Raw genomic sequence first — 20,611 nt, 5'->3', positions numbered from 1 at the left:
AAATATCGATGATAAAGTTTTACTAAAAATTGCAATCTTGTCCTCGTACTGACATCAAACGTTATATTTCTGAGACTGGCCCAACAGCATTTTTTCGTTTGATTTTATCGTGATCTTAATTATACTTTAAATAAATATGTTTAGCTTCACCTGATTGTAATATCCGGTGTATACACTAACCAATTACCCGTTAGACCAGCCGGGGTACCTTGTAGTCAGTCAAATACACTCACATGAAAGACGTGGTGGAAAATCATTTATAGGTGTGAAATATTTCCTCGTCAAAGTTGGCCCTCCCAGGGGCAGAGCATCGACCCCGACTCCTGGCGATCTCAAAGGACCACCAACGACCCCCTTTAGAGAGAAATAAAATCGTTAAATAGTCTCAGATGTTCGCTAACAAACATTTCAATATTCAAATTTTCACGGACAACGTATTTCCGTTACTCGTGAAAGGCAGTGAGGTCTGTGTGATCAAAGAAATGCCTTCAATACATCTAGAATGTGTAGATTGCTTTGAAGGTACACAATACGGCCGTTACGGGGGACTCCGGTCAGGTGATCACAGATTTAAACTGCAATAAGCTGCCCAGGTACGTAGTCCGTAATGTAAGTCTCCAGTAGCGTGCACTCTGTACTCAGGCGGGTTTGTCCCTCAGACAAATCACAACATTTAGATACCGGGTAATTAAACAGAGAAACGCTAACGTAAGGTCATAACTGAAATAGATATGATCAAGCCAGGTGTTACTGCAATTAAGAGGTAAATATACTGGTGATACGGGTTACGATTCTGTGACATTACTCATTAATCTATTGACGGAAACTTGTATTAACACTTTACAGAATGTTTATTTAAGTCTGATGCCATTAAACCAGTATCAAAACATTAGAGAAATGTTAATCTCGGCCTGAAGTCATTTAAACTACAGCAGCCCTTAACGATATAAAACACTTTAAGGAATATTAGTACATGAACTCTCCTTTGGCCTTTTGAGGTCGTCGAATGTTGGAAGCTTGCAATCAAACTGTCACAGCACTTAGCGCTATTTCGCAACTGTTGGACTTGATGGAACTTGTATAATGAATCCAGAGAGCAAATACTTATGGTTTTCTTTATCAAAGCATCTTACCTCCCAAAGTTTGGACACTAAATAGCTCGTGATTGTGAAACAAAGATGAAATTCCCTAATGCTGATAAATGGCTTTTCGTCAATTTTCAAACAAGTGTGTTCTTTATTAAAATGTTGGTTTTTATGACATTAGAGATTTATTGATACTCATCACTGACCATTTATCATCCGCAGTAATAGCGTTATATACCACAGAATCAGATTAGGTCTAAGTCCGTGGCTAAACACATAGCGGAGTTGGGAACGGAGGGAGAGAAAAGTCGGAATCAATCAACCTTCGTTCTATCAACAACCAATAACCTTTGGCCATATAATTCATCTCCACTCTCCATCACCATAGACCTCCGAACCTCCGAGGAAGTGGCAAACCTTCTCGGCTTAGAAATTTAAACAATCTGATTGGTCAGTGCGGATTCCCATGCGTTAATGTGAGGTTATAATTGGTCGAACGTTGACATCTATTTTTATCGGTCCTGGACAAAGTCCAATAATCCGTGTCCTTGATTTCCAGTTGTATAAGGGTAACTCTGACCAACACTTGACCATGGTCAGTTCCAGGCAAATCCCTAAGCAAACACAAGAAGGTCACATTTCACTGGTAGGCATACACCGGGCTACCAAATATTGAGACGAGCACTTCGCTTTAACGTCTCTATGCCTAGTTCATCAACTGTCAGCAAGTGCCGTTAAATTCTAAATGATCAAATAAACGAATTAATCAGTTAAGTAGAAAATGAATGAATGACCGATATAGCGAACGAGCGAGCGAACGAACGCACGGCCGAACGAACAAACGAACGAACGATCGATCAGCTAATCAATTATTTAATACGATAGATGATGACGCAGGCAATTACTTGCCTTTATGTCCATATCTTACAATATAACAATTTTAATTTAAAAATCACTCCCGTTTTTAGATTTGTAGCTAGCTAGGTGATTAAATTTGAGTTCAAGATGTTTCCAATGATTTCCAAACTAATTTCCAAATCTTTAGTTGTTGTAGCCTGTATGACTGCCTCGGGAAGACTGTTCCATATATCAACAGTTCAATGTTTCCTAATATCTAATTTAAAATGTGTTTTTCTTTATTTTTTGTGTATGCCCTCTTGTTCTAGATGTTGAATCTTGACCAAAGATGCCAGGAGTAAAGCTGTTGTGTGATCATCTATCAATTAATGGCGTACAAATCTAAAGTTAAATAATCAAACTAATGATTGTATAAGTTGATACCGACTTGTCTGTTCGACCTGTTGTAGTTCCCTTCGTCCGTCTGTTTGTCCGTACGACATCTGTCTATATACAATGGATTCCATTTCATAAAAAGATGAAGAACAAAATTCTGCACATACTTAAAATCCCCAACAGGAAAACAATTACTTTAGTTAGGAATAATTAAGTTTTACTTTAGTGACGTCAAAGGAATTCTGGGTTTGGTCCACTTCTTCGTATAAACCCACCACTGTTGTTGATTATTGATGTCGACGGCAAAGAAACGTTGTCATCAATGGTGGTTAGGATACCATGTTCACTTAAGAATAATGCTTTTTCTCAATTTTTCTTCTTCAGGGAAATAAACAACAGCATCAAGAAAGCGTACCGTTATAGGAAGAGGGGTTGCTGTGATTTGTTATCATTTGGATAACATTACATCAATTTTACACACAGAGCAGATGTCGTGTTGAACGGGGACTTAATGGGTTTTTCCTTTAATCGACTGAACGACCTCTAAAAATCGTTCAATTGGAGTAAAGCAGATATTTTAATTCAAGACTACATGTGTAATTGACTTTTAGTAAGGTCCACGTTTGAGCGATTATTTTTAAAACACTGTGTGTGTCATATGACGAAAGCGTTCAATAGTGATGAGACATTGTTCATGGATTCTGAAGACAAAATCAACGCCGCTGAAATATCATCAAAGGAATATCTAATGTGACATATATCCAGTCGATTGTTCTGACAAATGGGTTACAAAGGCAAAAGGAGAAGACAGCCGCACAAGTGGAAATCAGTCACCTTCCTCTATCCCATAAAGCGCCACACTCAGTAACCTTCCTCCATCCCATAAAGCGCCACACTCAGTCACCTGTCACCTTCCTCCATCCCATAAAGCCCCACACTATCAGTAACCATTCTCCATCCCATAAAGCGCCACACTAAGTACCCTTCCTCCATCCCATAAAGCGCCACAATAAGTAACCTTCCTCCATTCCATAAAAGCGCCACACTCAGTCACCTTCTTACATCCCATAAAGCGCCACACTCAGTCACCTTCCTCCATCCCATAAAGCCCCACACTTTCAGTACCCTTTCTCCATCCCATAAAGCCCCACACTCAGTCAACTTCCTCCATCCCATAAAGCGCCACACTCAGTCACCTTCCTCCATCCCATAAAGCGACACACTATCAGTAACCTTCCTCCATCCCATAAAGCGCCACACTCAGTCACCTTCCTCTATCCCATAAAGCGCCACACTATCAGTAACATTCCTCCATCCCATAAAGCGCCACACTTAGTCACCTTCCTCTATCCCATAAAGCGCCAAACTCAGTCACCTTCCTCCATCCCATAAAGCGTCACACTCAGTAACCTTCCTCCATCCCATAAAGCGCCACACTCAGTCACCTTCCTCTATCACATAAAGCGCCACACTAAGTCACCTTTCTCCATCCCATAAAGCGCCACACTCAGTAACCTTCCTCCTTCCCATAAAGCGCCACACTCAGTCACCTTCCTCCATCACATAAAGCGCCACACTCAGTCACCTTCCTCCATCCCATAAAGATCCACACCCAGTACCCTTCCTCCATCCCATAAAGCGCCACAATAAGGAACCTTCCTCCATTCCATAAAAGCGCCACACTCAGTCCCCTTCCTCCATCACATAAAGCGCCACACTCAGTCACCTTCCTCCATCACATAAAGCGCCACACTAAGTCACCTTCCTCCATCCCATAAATATCCACAACCAGTAACCTTTCTCCATCCCATAAAGCGCCACACTATCAGTAACATTCCTCCATCCCATAAAGCGCCACACTCAGTAACCTTCCTCTATCCCATAAAGCGCCACACTCAGTAACCTTCCCCCTTCCCATAAAGCGCCACACACAGTCACCTTCCTCCATCCCATAAAGCGCCACACTATCAGTAACATTCCTCCATCCCATTAAGCGCCACACTATCAGTAACCTTCCTCCATCCCATAAAGCGCCACACTCAGTAACCTTCCTCCATCCCATAAAGCGCCACACTCAGTCACCTTCCTCCATCCCATAAAGCGCCACATTATCAGTAACCTTCCTCCATCCTATAAAGCACCACACTCAGTAACCTTCCTCCATCCCATAAAGCAGCACTCAATAACCTTCTTCCATCCCATAAAGCACCACACTCAGTAACCTTCCTCCATCCAACACTCAGTGGCCCTCCTCCATCCAATAAATCCTGCAAAGTGCCAGATTCCAGTCGCCTTATACAATATTGACTAAAAGTGCCACACTCAGTCGCCTCCTACAATCCTGCAAAGCGCCATACTCCAGTCGCTTGCTACAATCCTGCAAAGCATCATACTCCAGTCGCTTCCTACTCTCCTGCTTAACGCAACACTCCAGTTGCCTCCTTCAATCCTGCAAAGTGTCACAATTAGTCGCCTCCTGCAATCCTGCAAAGCGTCACACTCCAATCGCCTCCTACAATCCTGCAAATCCCCACACCTCAGACGCCTCCTTCAATCCTGCAAAGCGCCACACCTCAGTCGCCTCCTTCAATCCTGCAAAGTGTCACAATTAGGCGCCTCCTACAATCCTGCAAAGCGTCACGCTCCAATCGCCTCCTACAATCCTGCAAATCCCCACACCTCAGACGCCTCCTTCAATCCTGAAAAGCACAACACTTCAGTCGCCTCCTTCAATCCTGCAAAGCGTCAAACCCCAGTCGCCTCCTTCAAACGTGCCTAGCCCATCGTCTTAGTCGCATCCTACGATTTTTGATTCTGGTATGATAAAAATTTCGGATCTACCGCGATCTATGCTGTTAGGAACCCATACAGTGTTTCATTTTGATGACCACCAAATAGTCAACACCACCAAATTTGACGATCTTTAGGAATTCCAAAATCGCCTTGACCTCAGCTGACATGCAGACTGCACAAAAGACATGCGTCAACAACACACTGTAGTACAAACGATTCAAAGCGTCACACGACACCGAAACACGACACGACTTGGACACCTGGTGATGTAAGGGGAGACAACACCCGAGGAAGGGGCAACTGGGGTAAAACACGATATCTGTATAGTATTAGGCTTACGTAGGGTCGCGGCACACTGTGTACGCGTGTTATTAACGGAACGTCAACACCACTACCTACCCTGTAATTAAAGGAAACGCAATGTAATAGTCGGCTTTATTCCTTATTTAGCATTCACATAAAATGTATTTACGCGTAAAATATCCGAGCAGTCCATACGATTTTAATAAGTACGTAGCTTGTGTAAGTAAACAGTTTACATAGAGAACACGCGGCCTTGTATAGTGTAGGGTACAGCTATTCAGTATATAAATGACGATCAGGGGTCGGTGTCCACCTCCGCCCGGGTTTACATTTTGTTTATCAAATTCCTGGGACGAAATGGGGAAATTAAAATACTGTAACGGGTCGTTGAGACGGAATGCTTCTTTTGCATCAATACACATTTTTTTCTTCTTAATTTCGCAAGGAATTTTTCATAAAAGTGTTAAGAAGAAATGTACATTAAACGTCCAATGTTATGTGTGCCGACGTTTTGTCAGCGTGACCTACTTAACCAATGTTCCCGTCATCTATTGGAAGTTTTTAATCAAGTTCACGAAAGTCCCATCATTGACTCCATTTTCTATAGAATATATGGAATTGTGATCCCCTTTGCCGTCGGATGCAGCAGAAAAGAATTTGGGTCAGAGGTTTTAATACAAAGCTGTCTGATTGATCGTCCTCTGCTTTCAATTCTACCATATAGCTCCACTGGTCGTTCTCTTCTCTAAATACCTATAGCTCGTGATCTTCCCTTCTCTCTGCTTTCAATTCTACCGTATAGCTCCACTGGTCGTTCTCTTCTCTAAGTACATATAGCTCCACTGGTCGTTCTCTTCTCTAAATACCTATAGCTCGTGATCGCCGCTTCTCTCTGCTTTCAATTCTACCGTATAGCTCCACTGGTCGTTCTCTTCTCTAAATACATATAGCTCCACTGGCCGTTCTCTTCTCTAAATAACTATAGCTCCACTGGCCGTTCTCTTCTCTAAATACCTATAGCTCGTGATCGTCACCTTCTCTCTGCTGTCAATTCTACCATAAAGCTCCACTGGCCGTTCTCTTCTCTAAATACCTATAGCTCCACTGGCCGTTCTCTTCTCTAAATGACTATAGCTCCACTGGTCGTTCTCTTCTCTAAATACCTATAGCTCCACTGGCCGTTCTCTACTCTAAATACCTACAGCTCCACTGGCTGTTCTCTTCTCTAAATACCTATAGCTCGTGATCGTCCCTGCTTTCAATTCTACCATATAGCTACCATATTCTCTTCTCTAAGTACCTATAGCTCCACTGGTCGTTCTCTTCTCTAAATACCTATAGCTCGTGATCGTCCCTTCTCTCTGCTTTCAATTCTACCATATAGCTCCACTGGTCATTCTCTTCTCTAGATATATTATCTGCTTACTAATTAACGATTTACATGTATGATCGTCCCTTCTGTTTTTATGTTTACCACTCGTAACGGTCACCGGCCAGGTCCGTGGTGATCCATTCACGCTACGTTTTAACTCGTGTAAAGGGATATCACGAGAGAAACACATGTCTGTATGTAACACATATCCCTCTCAATAACAACTATGCATGTATGTAAAAATATGTTCAAAAAATAAACATGAAAATAATTCCCAACAGGGCAATGATGTACGTCTACGTGCAGCTGTGTTCTTTTCCTATATTGATCCTCATTATGTGTTCTTTGAGCGCCAGTGTTGCTGCCATTTTTACTTGTTTCAGTAATATTTTGTCAGAATGGATATAAGTGGTTAGGCTTACTGTTTCCCGTTTATCTGAGTAACATAACCAATGTTTAGCTCCGGGAATCTAGATCGACGGACGTTACGTATGGTCGAGAGACTATTGTCATAACGCGATATAGATAAATAGGATTGTAGTCAGAACATGTTATCTCGGACAAAAACACGACTTTTATGTCAAATATCTAGAAAAGTCGTGGATTTCTGACTTTCCCTCTGGACATGTAAATTCCCAGACTCCACGGCGGCGATAGGGAGACGGATACGCCGGTACATGGAGTCGGTTTCAGATGCTGACAACCGTTGGTGTTTTACGCAAATTTACTAAAGGGCGTTGTACGCCTCGATGAGATAATATGTCGAATTATCTGCACATAGGAGAAAGAATGGTCTTCGCTATCTGTGACGAGGGGGAGGAATTGTTTCTGGTATCTGAGGGAGGGGGAGGAGGGTCGTGTGGTGATGTAACCTTTGGTGTAAGACAATACCCCGCCCTCTGATTCAACACTTGTCTGGTTCATCTCCGTAGTATTGTACTGGACACATTGATAGGGTTTGGTTTTAAAAATATCAAAATGCTGATTCCATCGACCTGCAAACCTCATCTGAAGATCAGGCAAACAGCTGATAGAGTGCTCCGCCCCGATTTAAGCCATGAATCGATTCGAATAGTTTCCATCTGCAATAAAATAATATTTTATGAAAGTTTTGAGGAAAACAATAAATTCCTGTTTATCATTTTTTTTTATATTTTTATATAATATATCGATGGTTATTTTTGTAACTGTACTGAAAAGGCAGCACGCCTGATGGTTTGTTGAACATTTGTAATTATGCGTGACCGGAATTTCTATTTTCATAACTAAACAGACATTGGGGGTGATTAATTGACTTTGATATAAACCATTCGCCTTATTTTTGGCAAATGTTTTTTATATCCTATAGTGACAGTCTATACTTTCTTGCCTCCGTAAAACGTTTAACGAGTCAGTAGGTACATGCACTGTACCGGAGTTAGTCCTTACCAATAGTACACGATATCGTTAAGTACAACTAATGCTTATATAGCGATCATGTTGTCAGGGTGGAATTTCTCATTTGACACCATAAACAAACACCTGGGTTCTTGGGTGTCCCGTCTGACAATGATCGAGGTTGATACACCCCAGAATTGGGCATCATAGTATTACATTGCAGAAAATTTCTGTTCGATCCCTATGTAAAATGAACTTTAAACAGACTATTTCCTTTGGTTACAGTCCGCCCCCTGATGGATAGGGTTTGTTTACCCGGTAGCGTTACGCTAAATACTAGGTGTCCGGTCTCGGGTAATTAATTAGATCGTATCAGAGAGATCCGCTACTCGTCTGTTTACTGGTACAAGGGTATCCAATCGGGGCGGGGCCCGGCCCAGCGCACTTTAGCTCTCTATGATCCGGTACTGAAGAAGGTTTACGGGACGATGAACTCATTTTGTCAGTGGTTTGTCCATAGAACGTGACAAGCACGACCTGTCTTGCTGATTAAATAAAACCCTACGTCTCCCCGCCAGTACAATACGACCTTCAGTCTGACAGAACCAAACCTCTGTCCATCACAGCCCTATTATATATCTCCGAGACCTACACAACACAGCTGACCTGTCCAGCTGACTGTCCCATCCCTCATTACATGACCCTAATCTGGTAACAATTATAATTATGTACTTTCATATACAGCCGGCTTGTTTACTCTGTTGTCAAAAACTTAGCAAAAGTATGTTCTAAAATTGTTTCATTTACAATAAACTTGTTTATCAAAGCGAATGAAATAGAATTACTTTGACCTAAGCCTGACTGGAAACGTTCATTCATTATAAAGACAGAGACAATAGGCAAGAAAAATAGAAAATAATAGTACCGGAAAAGTTTCGGAACTCCGAGATATTGGATGACGAGGACGTATCACTCGGACTTTTCGGCGTGACCATGACAGGGTTTTCGGTGTATCGGTATATCGGACGGTGTATCGAAATGGAGTATCGGTATATCGGACGGTGTATCGAAATGGTGTATCGGTATATCGGACGGTGTATCGAAATGGTGTATCGGAATATCGGATGGTGTATCGGTATATCGGACGGTGTATCGGACTAGTGTATCAGTATATCGGATGGTGTATAGGACAGGTATATCGGATGGTGTATCGGTATATCGGACGGTGTATCGGACTGGTATATCGGTATATCGGATTGTGTATAGGACAGGTATATCGGATGGTGTATCGGACGGGTGTAGGTTCAATCTAAACAGCTTCCGTTGTATCATATCCTTGAAATCGAAAAGGGCAGATTAAATATACTGGGCGACTCCGCACTTGTTTGATTTATAACAGTAGAGGAGGATGTACATTTCTTTTTCTATTGTTCTTACAAATCTGTCTCAAGAAAATTGTAAGAATTGAAATAAATACACCATAGAGTGACATACAGAATACATTTAGTCATGTCATCAGCCATAGAGTGACATACAGAATACATTTAGTCATGTCATCAACCATAGTGTGAAATACAGAACTACAGAATACATTTAGTCATGTCATCAACTATAGAGTGACATACAGAACTGCAGAATACATTTAGTCATGTCATCAACCATAGAGTGACATACAGAACTACAGAAACATTTAGTCATTTCATCAACCATAGAGAGACATACAGAACTACAGGAATATTTAGTCATGTCATTAACCATAGAGTGACAGACAGAACTACAGAAACATTTAGGGATGTCATCAACCATAAAGTAACATACATAACTACAAAATACATTTAGTCATGTCATTAACCATAGAGTGACAGACAGAACTACAGAAACATTTAGGGATGTCATCAACCATAGTGGGAAATACAGACCTACAGAAACATTTAGGGATGTCATCAACCATAGAGTGACATACAGAACTACAGAATACATTTTAAATAGTCATGTCATCAACCATAGAGTGACATACAGAACTACAGAAATATTTAGTCATGTCATCAACCATAGAGTGACATACAGAACTACAGAAACATTTAGTCATGTCATCAACCATAGAGTGACATACATAACTACAGAATACATTTAGTCATGTCATCAACCATAAAGTGACATACATAACTACAAAATACATTTAGTCATGTCATCAACCATAGAGTGACATACAGAACTACAAAATACATTTAGTCATGTCATCAACTATAGAGTGACATACAGAACTACAGAATACATTTAGTCATGTCATCAACCATAGAGTGACATACAGAACAACAGAATACCTTTAGTCATGTCATCAACCATAGAGTGACATACAGAATTACAGAATACATTTAGTCATGTCATCAACCATAGAGTGACATACATAACTACAGAATACATTTAGTCATGTCATCAACCATAGTGTGACATACAGAACAACAGAATACCTTTAGTCATGTCATCAGCCATAGAGTGACATACAGAATTACAGAATACATCTAGTCATGTCATCAACCATAGAGTGACATACAGAACTACAGAATACATTAAGTCATGTCATCAACCGAAACGTTGGTGTGATATATGTTTCTTCATTAAAAAGTCTTATCAACCGAGGAAGGTTGACTTACAACGTGCCTAAGTTTCACAATGATGCTGATATCTCTTTTGTTGTTTTGTTCATTTGCAGTTCGATTCTTTGAATCAGACATTCAGTTTAGATATTGTTTGGATGAAAAATGAAGGTCTATTGGACAGTACATCAGATTTAAACGATAGAAGTCTTTGTAGTGAGAAATTGTCTAAAATGTCTCAGTGTCTTCTGTCGATGAGAACACACACGTGTTCAATGCTACCAAAGCCAGATCGAGCTCTGAAATGTTACACCATCACTGCATCGTCAATGGTATAACCTCCAGAGTAACTACAGAATCGACATCAATAAGGTATTTCCGTCTTGTAAAATCTTTAACCGACGATAAACATGTCACTTACGCAAATATCCTTCAATCACGATAGCCGCACGCGCACGTAAGTAAGGGGCGCGTGCTCTGCCTACATGTCACATCCGCTCATAAAAATTCATATCACAAACCAGGAATCAATACTTGAAAAAAGAAATAATTTGCCCGAATTCAATCCCGTAATAGCGAGCTATTAGCAGGGAGAATGAAGTGGTTGCTTCCCGTCTTAGACTCTCGTTCCACTGTAAGGGAGCGTGAAGTCTTCGTTTTGTTTCTTATGGCTAACGGGAGTGACTTTCGCAACATTTCAGTGGTCAAAATTTCGCTATCAATAATTTCCTGCCAACTGACTTCCTGTACTTGGGTTGGAAGTCTTTGTGATAATTCTGTAGAAAAACACCTCCTTCTCTTCTGCTCCTATCAATCCCGGTCGTAGCTATATCTGTTTAATAGTATAATTCAAACTGCGCGTGGACTAAATAGAACAAAATAGAATTCTTAATGAATAGCAGAGTAATAAATATAAATATGGGTACACGTATAGATCAACAGATTGTCAATATTTTTAATCTTGATCTGTCTGTTCCATTGATCTGGATTATTTGAGGGTAAGATACCGTTTTACTAAGCTATACCGACCCTGCAAACATACTGATTTCGCTACTCCCCGACAACGAGCGGTAACAGTGTCCGGAAGTCGTTTAGGCCTACTTTTCACCTACTTAAGCTAAAGAGACGCCAATCCTAAGTGTTGTGTCTAATTTCGATACGTAAAGCGATAAATTGGTATCAAACTTAATCCGCGTTTCCTTCCAACGACAATTTCCCCTATCCATGCTAACAATAGCGACGTTCAACCACGACCTCCATATATACACGACCCACCTATTGTTCACATATATTTTGAAACAAAAATAGAAGGTCGGTCACACCACATCACGTCGTCCCACGGTGCTGAACAATGAACGGTTGTGGAAGTCACACCTCCGTTTCTGAACCACTACGAAATATGTCCGATATTAACGTAAAACCGACTCTTAAAAAGGAGGTCAGACAAAAAAAATAATTCGGAAGCGAGTCCTAAATGCTGGCCCAGTCGGCAGACAGCCATTTTGACTGGAAATTTCTGCACGCGCTGCAGTTTAAAATATTAAACAAACGACGCTGTATCAATAAAGAATGCAGCAGACCGGTAAACAAACTGATTCATAACAACACAGAAAAAAACACATGGTTTTATTACACAATATGTACAATGCATGTTATTGTGTAACTTCTTATTGACATTTCGACTTATTGAATGTTGTGCTTTTTTATTTAAATATAAGTCATCCATGAAAACAATGATCATATCACCACTACGCAACATGTTTGCGTGCGTGAAGGTAACAATGTGCAATATTTTAATATTAATTATATAACTATGTGAGCTGTGACCGTGTCCACTCCTACATGTAGTACTTAGTGCCCCTCCTCTCCCTGCCCCCTCCTCCACGACTAATATCGCTGGTTATTACACATTAATATCTTATCGATATACTACAGAGTCGTGGAGATCCGGCTGACCATATGTATGTCTCTGTTTGTGTACAATTGACCAATCTCGTGGATTACCATCGTTTGACCAGTCCTCTAACTATCTCCGTTGTTTTGATGGAAGCTTTGTCCAGTTTCCGGTGGCTGAATCACCAAGGCAACGACACGATCCCTAATGAAGTCAGACAATTGAATTGGCGGGAAACAGGACAGTAATAAACCAATTTGATCTCATATAGTCCGGAGTAAATCCAGGATTCAATAGATCCGTGTGTCAGACTGACCCAGGGTACCGAATTGACACTGGTCAACGAGTTCTTAAAAAGTTAACATGGGGGAGTTGTACAATATTTCACATTTATAATACCCAAATATTTGTGACATCACAAGAAATAATAAAGAATCAAAACATAAATAAAAGCAATTCAATAAGGAATTGCTGCAGTAGTTAAAATATGGTTTATTGACCACAACTTTTCCTAACTTTCACATGTTATTATTTATGTTTCATTTGGTTGTCAGAGACGTAGGTTTTACGTATCTTGGTACGCCAATTAAGCTCAAAACCATTTCTATTTTATATTACCCTCATTCGCTTTTATTGAGAAACACATCGTGGTATAATGTGTTATTGTATTAATTGGCTTTCTATCAAAATCCTATTATTCGTTACAGTTATCGTGTTTGTATTGAATGGCACTAGGAAACTCAGATAACGACAAGATTTAGCTTTCCATGAAAACGACCGGGTTGGTATCCTGGTATGTCTCTTTTAATTTCGTCACGATTAATCACTGGATAGGACTAAAAAGCTGTTGATTCCGTGTCTCAGTAATTGTAGTAAGAGTAGACCATGACGACTATCACAGAGGACGCTGTTGATCCCGTGTCTGAGTAATTGCAGTAAGAGTAGACCATGACGACTACCGCAGAGGACGCTGTTGATCCCGTGTCTCAGTGATTGTAGTAAGAGTAAATCATGACGACTACCACAGAGGACGCTGTTGATTCCTCGTCTCAGTAATTGGAGTAAGAGTAAATCATGACGACTACCACAGAGGACGCTGTTGATTCCATGTCTCAGTGATTGCAGTAAGAGTAGACCATGACGACTACCACCGAGGACGCTGTTGATCCCGTGTCTCAGTAATTTCAGTAAGAGTAGACCATGACGACTACCACCGAGGACGCTGTTGATCCCGTGTCTCAGTAATTGCAGTAAGAGTAGCCCATGACGACTACCACAGAGGACGCTGTTGATCCCGTGTCTCAGTAATTGTAGTAAGAGTAAATCATGACGACTACCACAGAGGACGCTGTTGATTCCTCGTCTCAGTAATTGTAGTAAGAGTAGACCATGACGACTACCACAGAGGACGCTGTTGATTCCATGTCTCAGTGATTGCAGTAAGAGTTGACCATGACGACTACCGAAGAGGACGCTGTTGATCCCGTGTCTCAGTGATTGCAGTAAGAGTAGACCATGACGACTACCGCAGAGGACGCTGTTAATCTCGTGTCTCAGTAATTGCAGTAAGAGTAAATCATGCCGACTACCACAGAGGACACTTTTGATTCCTCGTCTCAGTAATTGCAGTAAGAGGAGACCATGACGACTACCGCAGAGGACGCTATTGATTCCGTGTCTCAGTAATTGCACTAAGAGTATACCATGACGACTACCGCAGAGGACGCTGTTAATCTCGTGTCTCAGTAATTGCAGTAAGAGTAGACTATGACGACTACCACAGAGGACGCTGTTGATTTCTCGTCTCAGTTATTGCAGTAATAGTAGACCATGACGACTACCGCAGAGGACGCTGTTAATCTCGTGTCTCAGTAATTGCAGTAAGAGTAGACTATGACGACTACCACAGAGGACGCTGTTGATTTCTCGTCTCAGTTATTGCAGTAATAGTAGACCATGACGACTACCACAGAGGACACTGTTGAGAGTAGACCATGACGACTACCGCAGAGGACACTGTTGATTCCTCGTCTCAGTAATTGCAGTAAGCTGTTGATTCCGTGTCTCAGTAATTGCAATAAGAGTAGACCATGACGACTACGTATAACGCAGAGGACGCTGTTGATTACGTGTCTCAGTAATTGCAGGAAGAGTAGACCATGACGACTACCACCGAGGACGCTGTTGATTCCGTGTCTCAGTTATTGCAGTAAGAGTAGACCATGACGACTCCCGCAGGGGACGCTGTTGATCCCGTGTATCAGTAATTGCAGTAAGAGTAGACCATGCCGACTACCACAGAGGACACTGTTGAGAGTAGTCCGTGTCTCAGTAATTGCAGTAAGAGTAGACTATGACGACTACCACAGAGGACGCTGTTGATGCCGTGTCTCAGTAATTGTAGTAAGAGTAAATCATGACGACTACCACAGAGGACGCTGTTGATGCCGTGTCTCAGTAATTGTAGTAAGAGTAAATCATGACGACTACCACAGAGGACGCTGTTGATTTCTCGTCTCAGTTATTGCAGTAATAGTAGACCATGACGACTACCACAGAGGACACTGTTGAGAGTAGACCATGACGACTACCGCAGAGGGCGCTGTTGATTCCGTGTCTCAGTAATTGCAATAAGAGTAGACCATGACGACTACCACAAAGGACGCTGGTGATTCCATGTCTCAGTGATTGCAGTAAGAGATTAATTGTAGTAAGAGTAGACCATGACGACTACCTCAGCGGACTCTGTTGATCCCGTGTGTCAGTAATTGCAGTAAGAGTAGACCATGCCGACTACCACAAAGGACGCTGTTGATTAAATGTCTCAGAGATTGCAGTAAGAGGTGACCATGACGACTACCGCAGAGGACGCTATTGATTCCGTGTCTCAGTAATTGCACTAAGAGTATACCATGACGACTACCGCAGAGGACGCTATTGATTCCGTGTCTCAGTAATTGCACTAAGAGTATACCATGACGACTACCGCAGAGGACGCTATTGATTCCGTGTCTCAGTAATTGCACTAAGAGTATACCATGACGACTACCGCAGAGGACGCTATTGATTCCGTGTCTCAGTAATTGCACTAAGAGTATACCATGACGACTACCGCAGAGGACGCTATTGATTCCGTGTCTCAGCAATTGCAATAAGAGTAGACCATGACGACTACCACAAAGGACGCTGGTGATTCCATGTCTCAGTGATTGCAGTAAGAGATTAATTGTAGTAAGAGTAGACCATGACGACTACCACAAAGGACGCTGGTGATTCCATGTCTCAGTGATTGCAGTAAGAGATTAATTGTAGTAAGAGTAGACCATGACGACTACCACAAAGGACGCTGGTGATTCCATGTCTCAGTGATTGCAGTAAGAGAGTAATTGCAGTAAGAGTAGACCATGATGACTACCACAGAGGACGCTGCTGATTCCGTGTCTCAGTAATTGCAGTAATCGTAGACCATGACGACTACCACAGAGGACACTGTTGAGAGTAGTCCGTGTCTCAGTAATTGCAGTAAGAGTAGACCATGACGACTACCACAAAGGACGCTGTTGATTCCATGTCTCAGTGATTGCAGTAAGAGTTGACCATGACGACTACCGCAGAGGACGCTGTTGATCTCGTGTCTCAGTAATTGCAGTAAGAGTAGACCATGACGACTACCACAGAGGACACTGTTGAGAGTAGACCATGACGACTACCGCAGAGGACACTGTTGATTCCTCGTCTCAGTAATTGCAGTAAGAGTAGACCATGACGACTACCACAGAGGACGCTGACTTCAGAAGACACTTTATTTATTGAGTAAATTCCGACGGATTGACATCCTTGTGTTCTGGGGATGAATCTTCGATACAGTAAATTTCATCGTGACCGGAACCGGAAGAACAGGCAGCAAACAGAACCGGAAGCATATACGTCAAGCGTGAAAACAATATGCATGGGGAAAATAACAACCAAACAAAATCGGCTGACTCATGCAACGAGGTAACTGGGCCGTACAGTGGGAGGGGTACACGTACCCATGACAAAGGTCACAGTACAATGGATACTTCTGAATTTGCCAGTCACCATAGGGACCATAGGTTTCACGTGACGTATCATGTCAGAAATAAGGTGTTAGCATCTCAACAAACTCCAATTTGATGACAGTTTCGTATAACGAGTGTAACATAATCTAATGACCATTCTGTCAATTATTACTACAGAACTGTTCTGTTGTAAGACCTGCGCCCGATCTACCCAGGTTGCTAAAAGAGAACTAGATGTCTTAAAACAAACAGAGATATGGCTTTGACATCTTTAGAATTTCCACGATGCGTGATTCACCAACATGACAGATGTCACTCCATATACGGTCATATTCAGAACAAAACTTCCTTTAAAACACAATTGACTGTACTGCTAAGCTCCTTACGTAACGGTACAGGCCACAGAACACACTAAATCTACAGAGATCGAGTGTCACATTCGAAGCAATCAAAATATCTACATTTTCTACGTGTTTTAAATGGCGGATGTTATCAACAATGCATAGTTACTCAAGTGCATAAAGTACATTTGACTTGTGTGGAGTGTTGAGACAATGGCTACTTGTTTGACACATAACATCGGGTCACGGTCTGGTGCCGGACTTTAGTGTCTCCCTGACATTTCTCCCCCTCCCCGACATATCGTATTGCGACCTCACCTCTCGGACCGCCATCACGAGGACCAGTTCACTCGTTATCTTAGATGTATTGAAAGTTGAGAATATTTTATCAATCAACTTAACGACATGTGAATAATGACAGCTAAGCTTTACGACTAGTCAACACACACTTTTTATTAGGTATATTTTCAAAAAATATTGTGATTAATTAAGAATAAAATTACAAGAATAACGATTCACAATATGTCTTAGACAAGAAACTCAAATAATAAGAAAGGTAAATTTATGATGTTTCCTAAAGATGTCCATTTGAAAATTTTGAAATGTTATTTCGTTAAGCTAACCAGACTTTTCATTACTGGTACACAAGTTCTCTGTCCCCATGCATGTATGCCTGTAATTCTATTTATAATTTTCGATATTATTTTAAGTATTGGTTTATTATAGTGGTCTGGGTAGGTTAGGGATAACTCATACCTACTCCTGTAACACGCCACAAGTGAACCGTATAGCAGATCAAATTAATATGTAGAATCTACACAGTACAGTATTGGTGAGATACTGATTGGCCTCCTTTCTGCATTAAATAGCGTTTTGTATTATCAACTTACCGAATACATACTACCACCAAGTATCATCTAGCAGGATTGTTTAGATTTCAGCAAAATTAAATTTGATGAAAAATGGACATTACTTAGTATCTAGAAAGTTGTATGCATTTAACACGTGTCATGATCATGCATGCAGGAAAGCCCGACTTGAAAGAACAGTCGGTTCTCTTTTACTGCATTTTACCAGCTAATGGTCTTTGAGCGACAGGCATCTGGCATTGTAATTGTAGCCAGAATTGAAAAAGAATTATAAGAATAAATTTAACGCATCTCGTAAAAGTCCGATGACTTCAAACGGCATAGCTACTATCAGAATGTCAAGTGCTTGTATGACCTGTCTTAACGGCGTCTGGGCCAAAGTGATGACCGCCATGGTCCAGCAGGGAGAAAATCGGTAAGATGGTGACATAGAAGAGTGAAAAGGTGTCAGAATGATGAGGAAGAGAGATGATGAGGGAAAGAGGGATACGGAGGTAAGTCTTAACGGAAAGAGATATTAAAGACAACAGACCAACACCGAGGCAGTCACCAGGGAATGTGAGCAAAAAGAGATGGAACAACACAAAACAACGGGATAGTGCCGGGGTACTGGCGATGTGGACACTATGGACAACTGAACAGTCACCGTCTTATCATGCTGGATCACTCAAAGGGGGTGTTAAACGGGAAGCAGGCTACGTAACCGAATCAGCCATTTAAGAACCATGCAAAGCCGACTTGTGTAATTAGTCTGCGAGTGTAACGAGACAGTACTCACTGTTGTATTGATAGAGGTATATCCATTGCTAGATCAACAGTTGAGACCAACCAGGAACCATTTTATTATTCTCTATTCTCCCAAGTAGACTAACAACATAGGTGTTCAACGTGTATGTGCAGGAAGAACCTCGCTCTCCTACTTACGATTCGTTGAGGCTGACGTGGCGAGATTGCATGGACAAGGAGAAGCCATCCATTGTTGTTCCTTTTCTAATCTCAGGTGAAGTACCAGGGATTGATAACAGAAGAACCAGATCCTGAAAAATAAATAGGATTCGTGAGTAGACACTCCGGACTCACAAGTTAAATATTTTAGTGTTTAGAATTGTTTATTTCAAAACCATTGAGATGTCATTTCCCAAATAATACACAAACAAACAAACCACGGAAGGCAGCTCCAATGACACTTGGCCAGATCAAAAGGAAGTTTTTGATAAGCTGAAGGACATTTTGACTTCGCCAACCATCTTTGAATAAAGCGAGAACTAGTATCCTGTATCAATCTGACTAATGGGTGGTTGACTATGGTCGGACCCATTAAAACCACCATGGTACACCTTGTCACCAGGTCAAGCTGTTCTCGTTATAGTGTTTGACCACTAAAGGTAGGATAATTATGTCATTTATTTGTGTTTGATCACAAGAGATCTGGAGGTGAGAAAGCTGGAACTGCTGTTCGGGTTTAGTCACCTTGTGCCGATAAAGGGCCATGCGTCCTTGGTTCAGAAAATGTAGATGTAGACCAAATTGTTTTAATGGCTCTGGTATTAGCGAAATATAATGTGAAACGCTGAAAATGTGTCGAATTATTTCAAATATGTTGATAATACGGACGTTTAAAACGGCTCCAAACCGCCAAAACTCTAAAAACAAATGGGAATCTTATAGAGACATAAATCTGGTTAAGGTCAGGACAAGTATAGTAAACACGTCATAATCCCTTAAACCGAACGGTCAAATCTTTAGTTCATGTAGTCTGGTGACCTGATCCAACGAATTGCCATAGCTATAAGCCTAGACCATGCCAACCATATGTAGAAAGGGATATAACTCGTATCAAAATATAAAGATTCGCTCGAAAAACATGGCAAGCTTTCGCTTTTGTAAAACAAAACGACATATTTCTAATAAAATAGTCTTGTGCGTGCGTAAAATAATCGAACCCAGTTCTGACAGCTTCTATGATGGACAATATTTCAGAAATAACATATCTCAGTTTTTCCTTGTTGTGAACTGTGTCAATATGAAGATTGCGACTTACAAAGAGTTAAGTGTGGGAATCACCTCTTTTATTTTATCATATGACTTGGATCATGTGATCTCACGAAACACTGCACATAAAACATGGCAGACATTAAGTTGTTTGTGTTCGTAACATTGGCGTTGTTTTCATTGTCTGTCTGTACGAAGTACCAGCCGACATGGGAGTCGCTTGACACCAGGCCTATTCCTGGCTGGTATGATGACGTAAAACTTGGAATCTTCATCCACTGGGGTGTGTTCTCGGTGCCGAGCTTCAAGTCGGAATGGTTTTGGTGGTATTGGAAAGGTACGAAAAATCCTGACGTGGTCGACTTTATGAAGGAGAATTTCAGACCCGACTTCACATACGCTGACTTTGCTTCAAAGTTTACCACCGAGTTCTTTGTACCAGAAGAATGGGCAGAAATATTCAAGGCGTCTGGTGCAAGGTATATATATACGTCACATAGCTAGTCAGCACAGTATACACCATCAATGGGGGGTCATGTTTACCAATTCTCCTGTCAGTGATTGTCAGCACTCGAGAGAATTTCCCTTTACGCAATCGGTAGAGCAATAGTCAAGAGGTACTTGGAAAACGTGATTGGTCCCATTGATACCCAATCATGACCACATTGGCACTCACAAAGGGACATGATAAAAAATATGACTTAAAACGAAAGTT

The 20,611-nt window shown here is 41.3% G+C and overlaps 1 protein-coding gene across 2 annotated transcripts in view; it reads left to right on the top strand.

Annotated features, from left to right (window-relative positions):
- Positions 1 to 19,989: 19,989 nt before the first annotated feature.
- Positions 19,990 to 20,611, top strand: part of LOC110443086 (alpha-L-fucosidase-like) — a 23,290-nt gene continuing 22,668 nt past the window's right edge. Inside the window, exon 1 of one of the 2 annotated variants that reach the window (XM_021487071.1) lies at positions 19,990 to 20,375. In XM_021487071.1, the coding sequence (XP_021342746.1) occupies positions 20,029 to 20,375 (347 nt within the window). In that variant the 5' untranslated portion in view covers positions 19,990 to 20,028. The remainder of the gene's footprint in view (positions 20,376 to 20,611) is intronic. The other variant, XM_021487073.1, reaches the window with a different exon arrangement.

The sequence above is a fragment of the Mizuhopecten yessoensis genome, unplaced genomic scaffold, assembly GCF_002113885.1.
Source record: "Mizuhopecten yessoensis strain PY_sf001 unplaced genomic scaffold, ASM211388v2 scaffold716325, whole genome shotgun sequence".
Taxonomy (NCBI): Eukaryota; Metazoa; Mollusca; class Bivalvia; order Pectinida; family Pectinidae; genus Mizuhopecten; species Mizuhopecten yessoensis.
The sequence above is the reverse complement of the archived record's forward strand: the minus strand, read 5'-3'. Positions and strand labels throughout refer to the sequence as shown.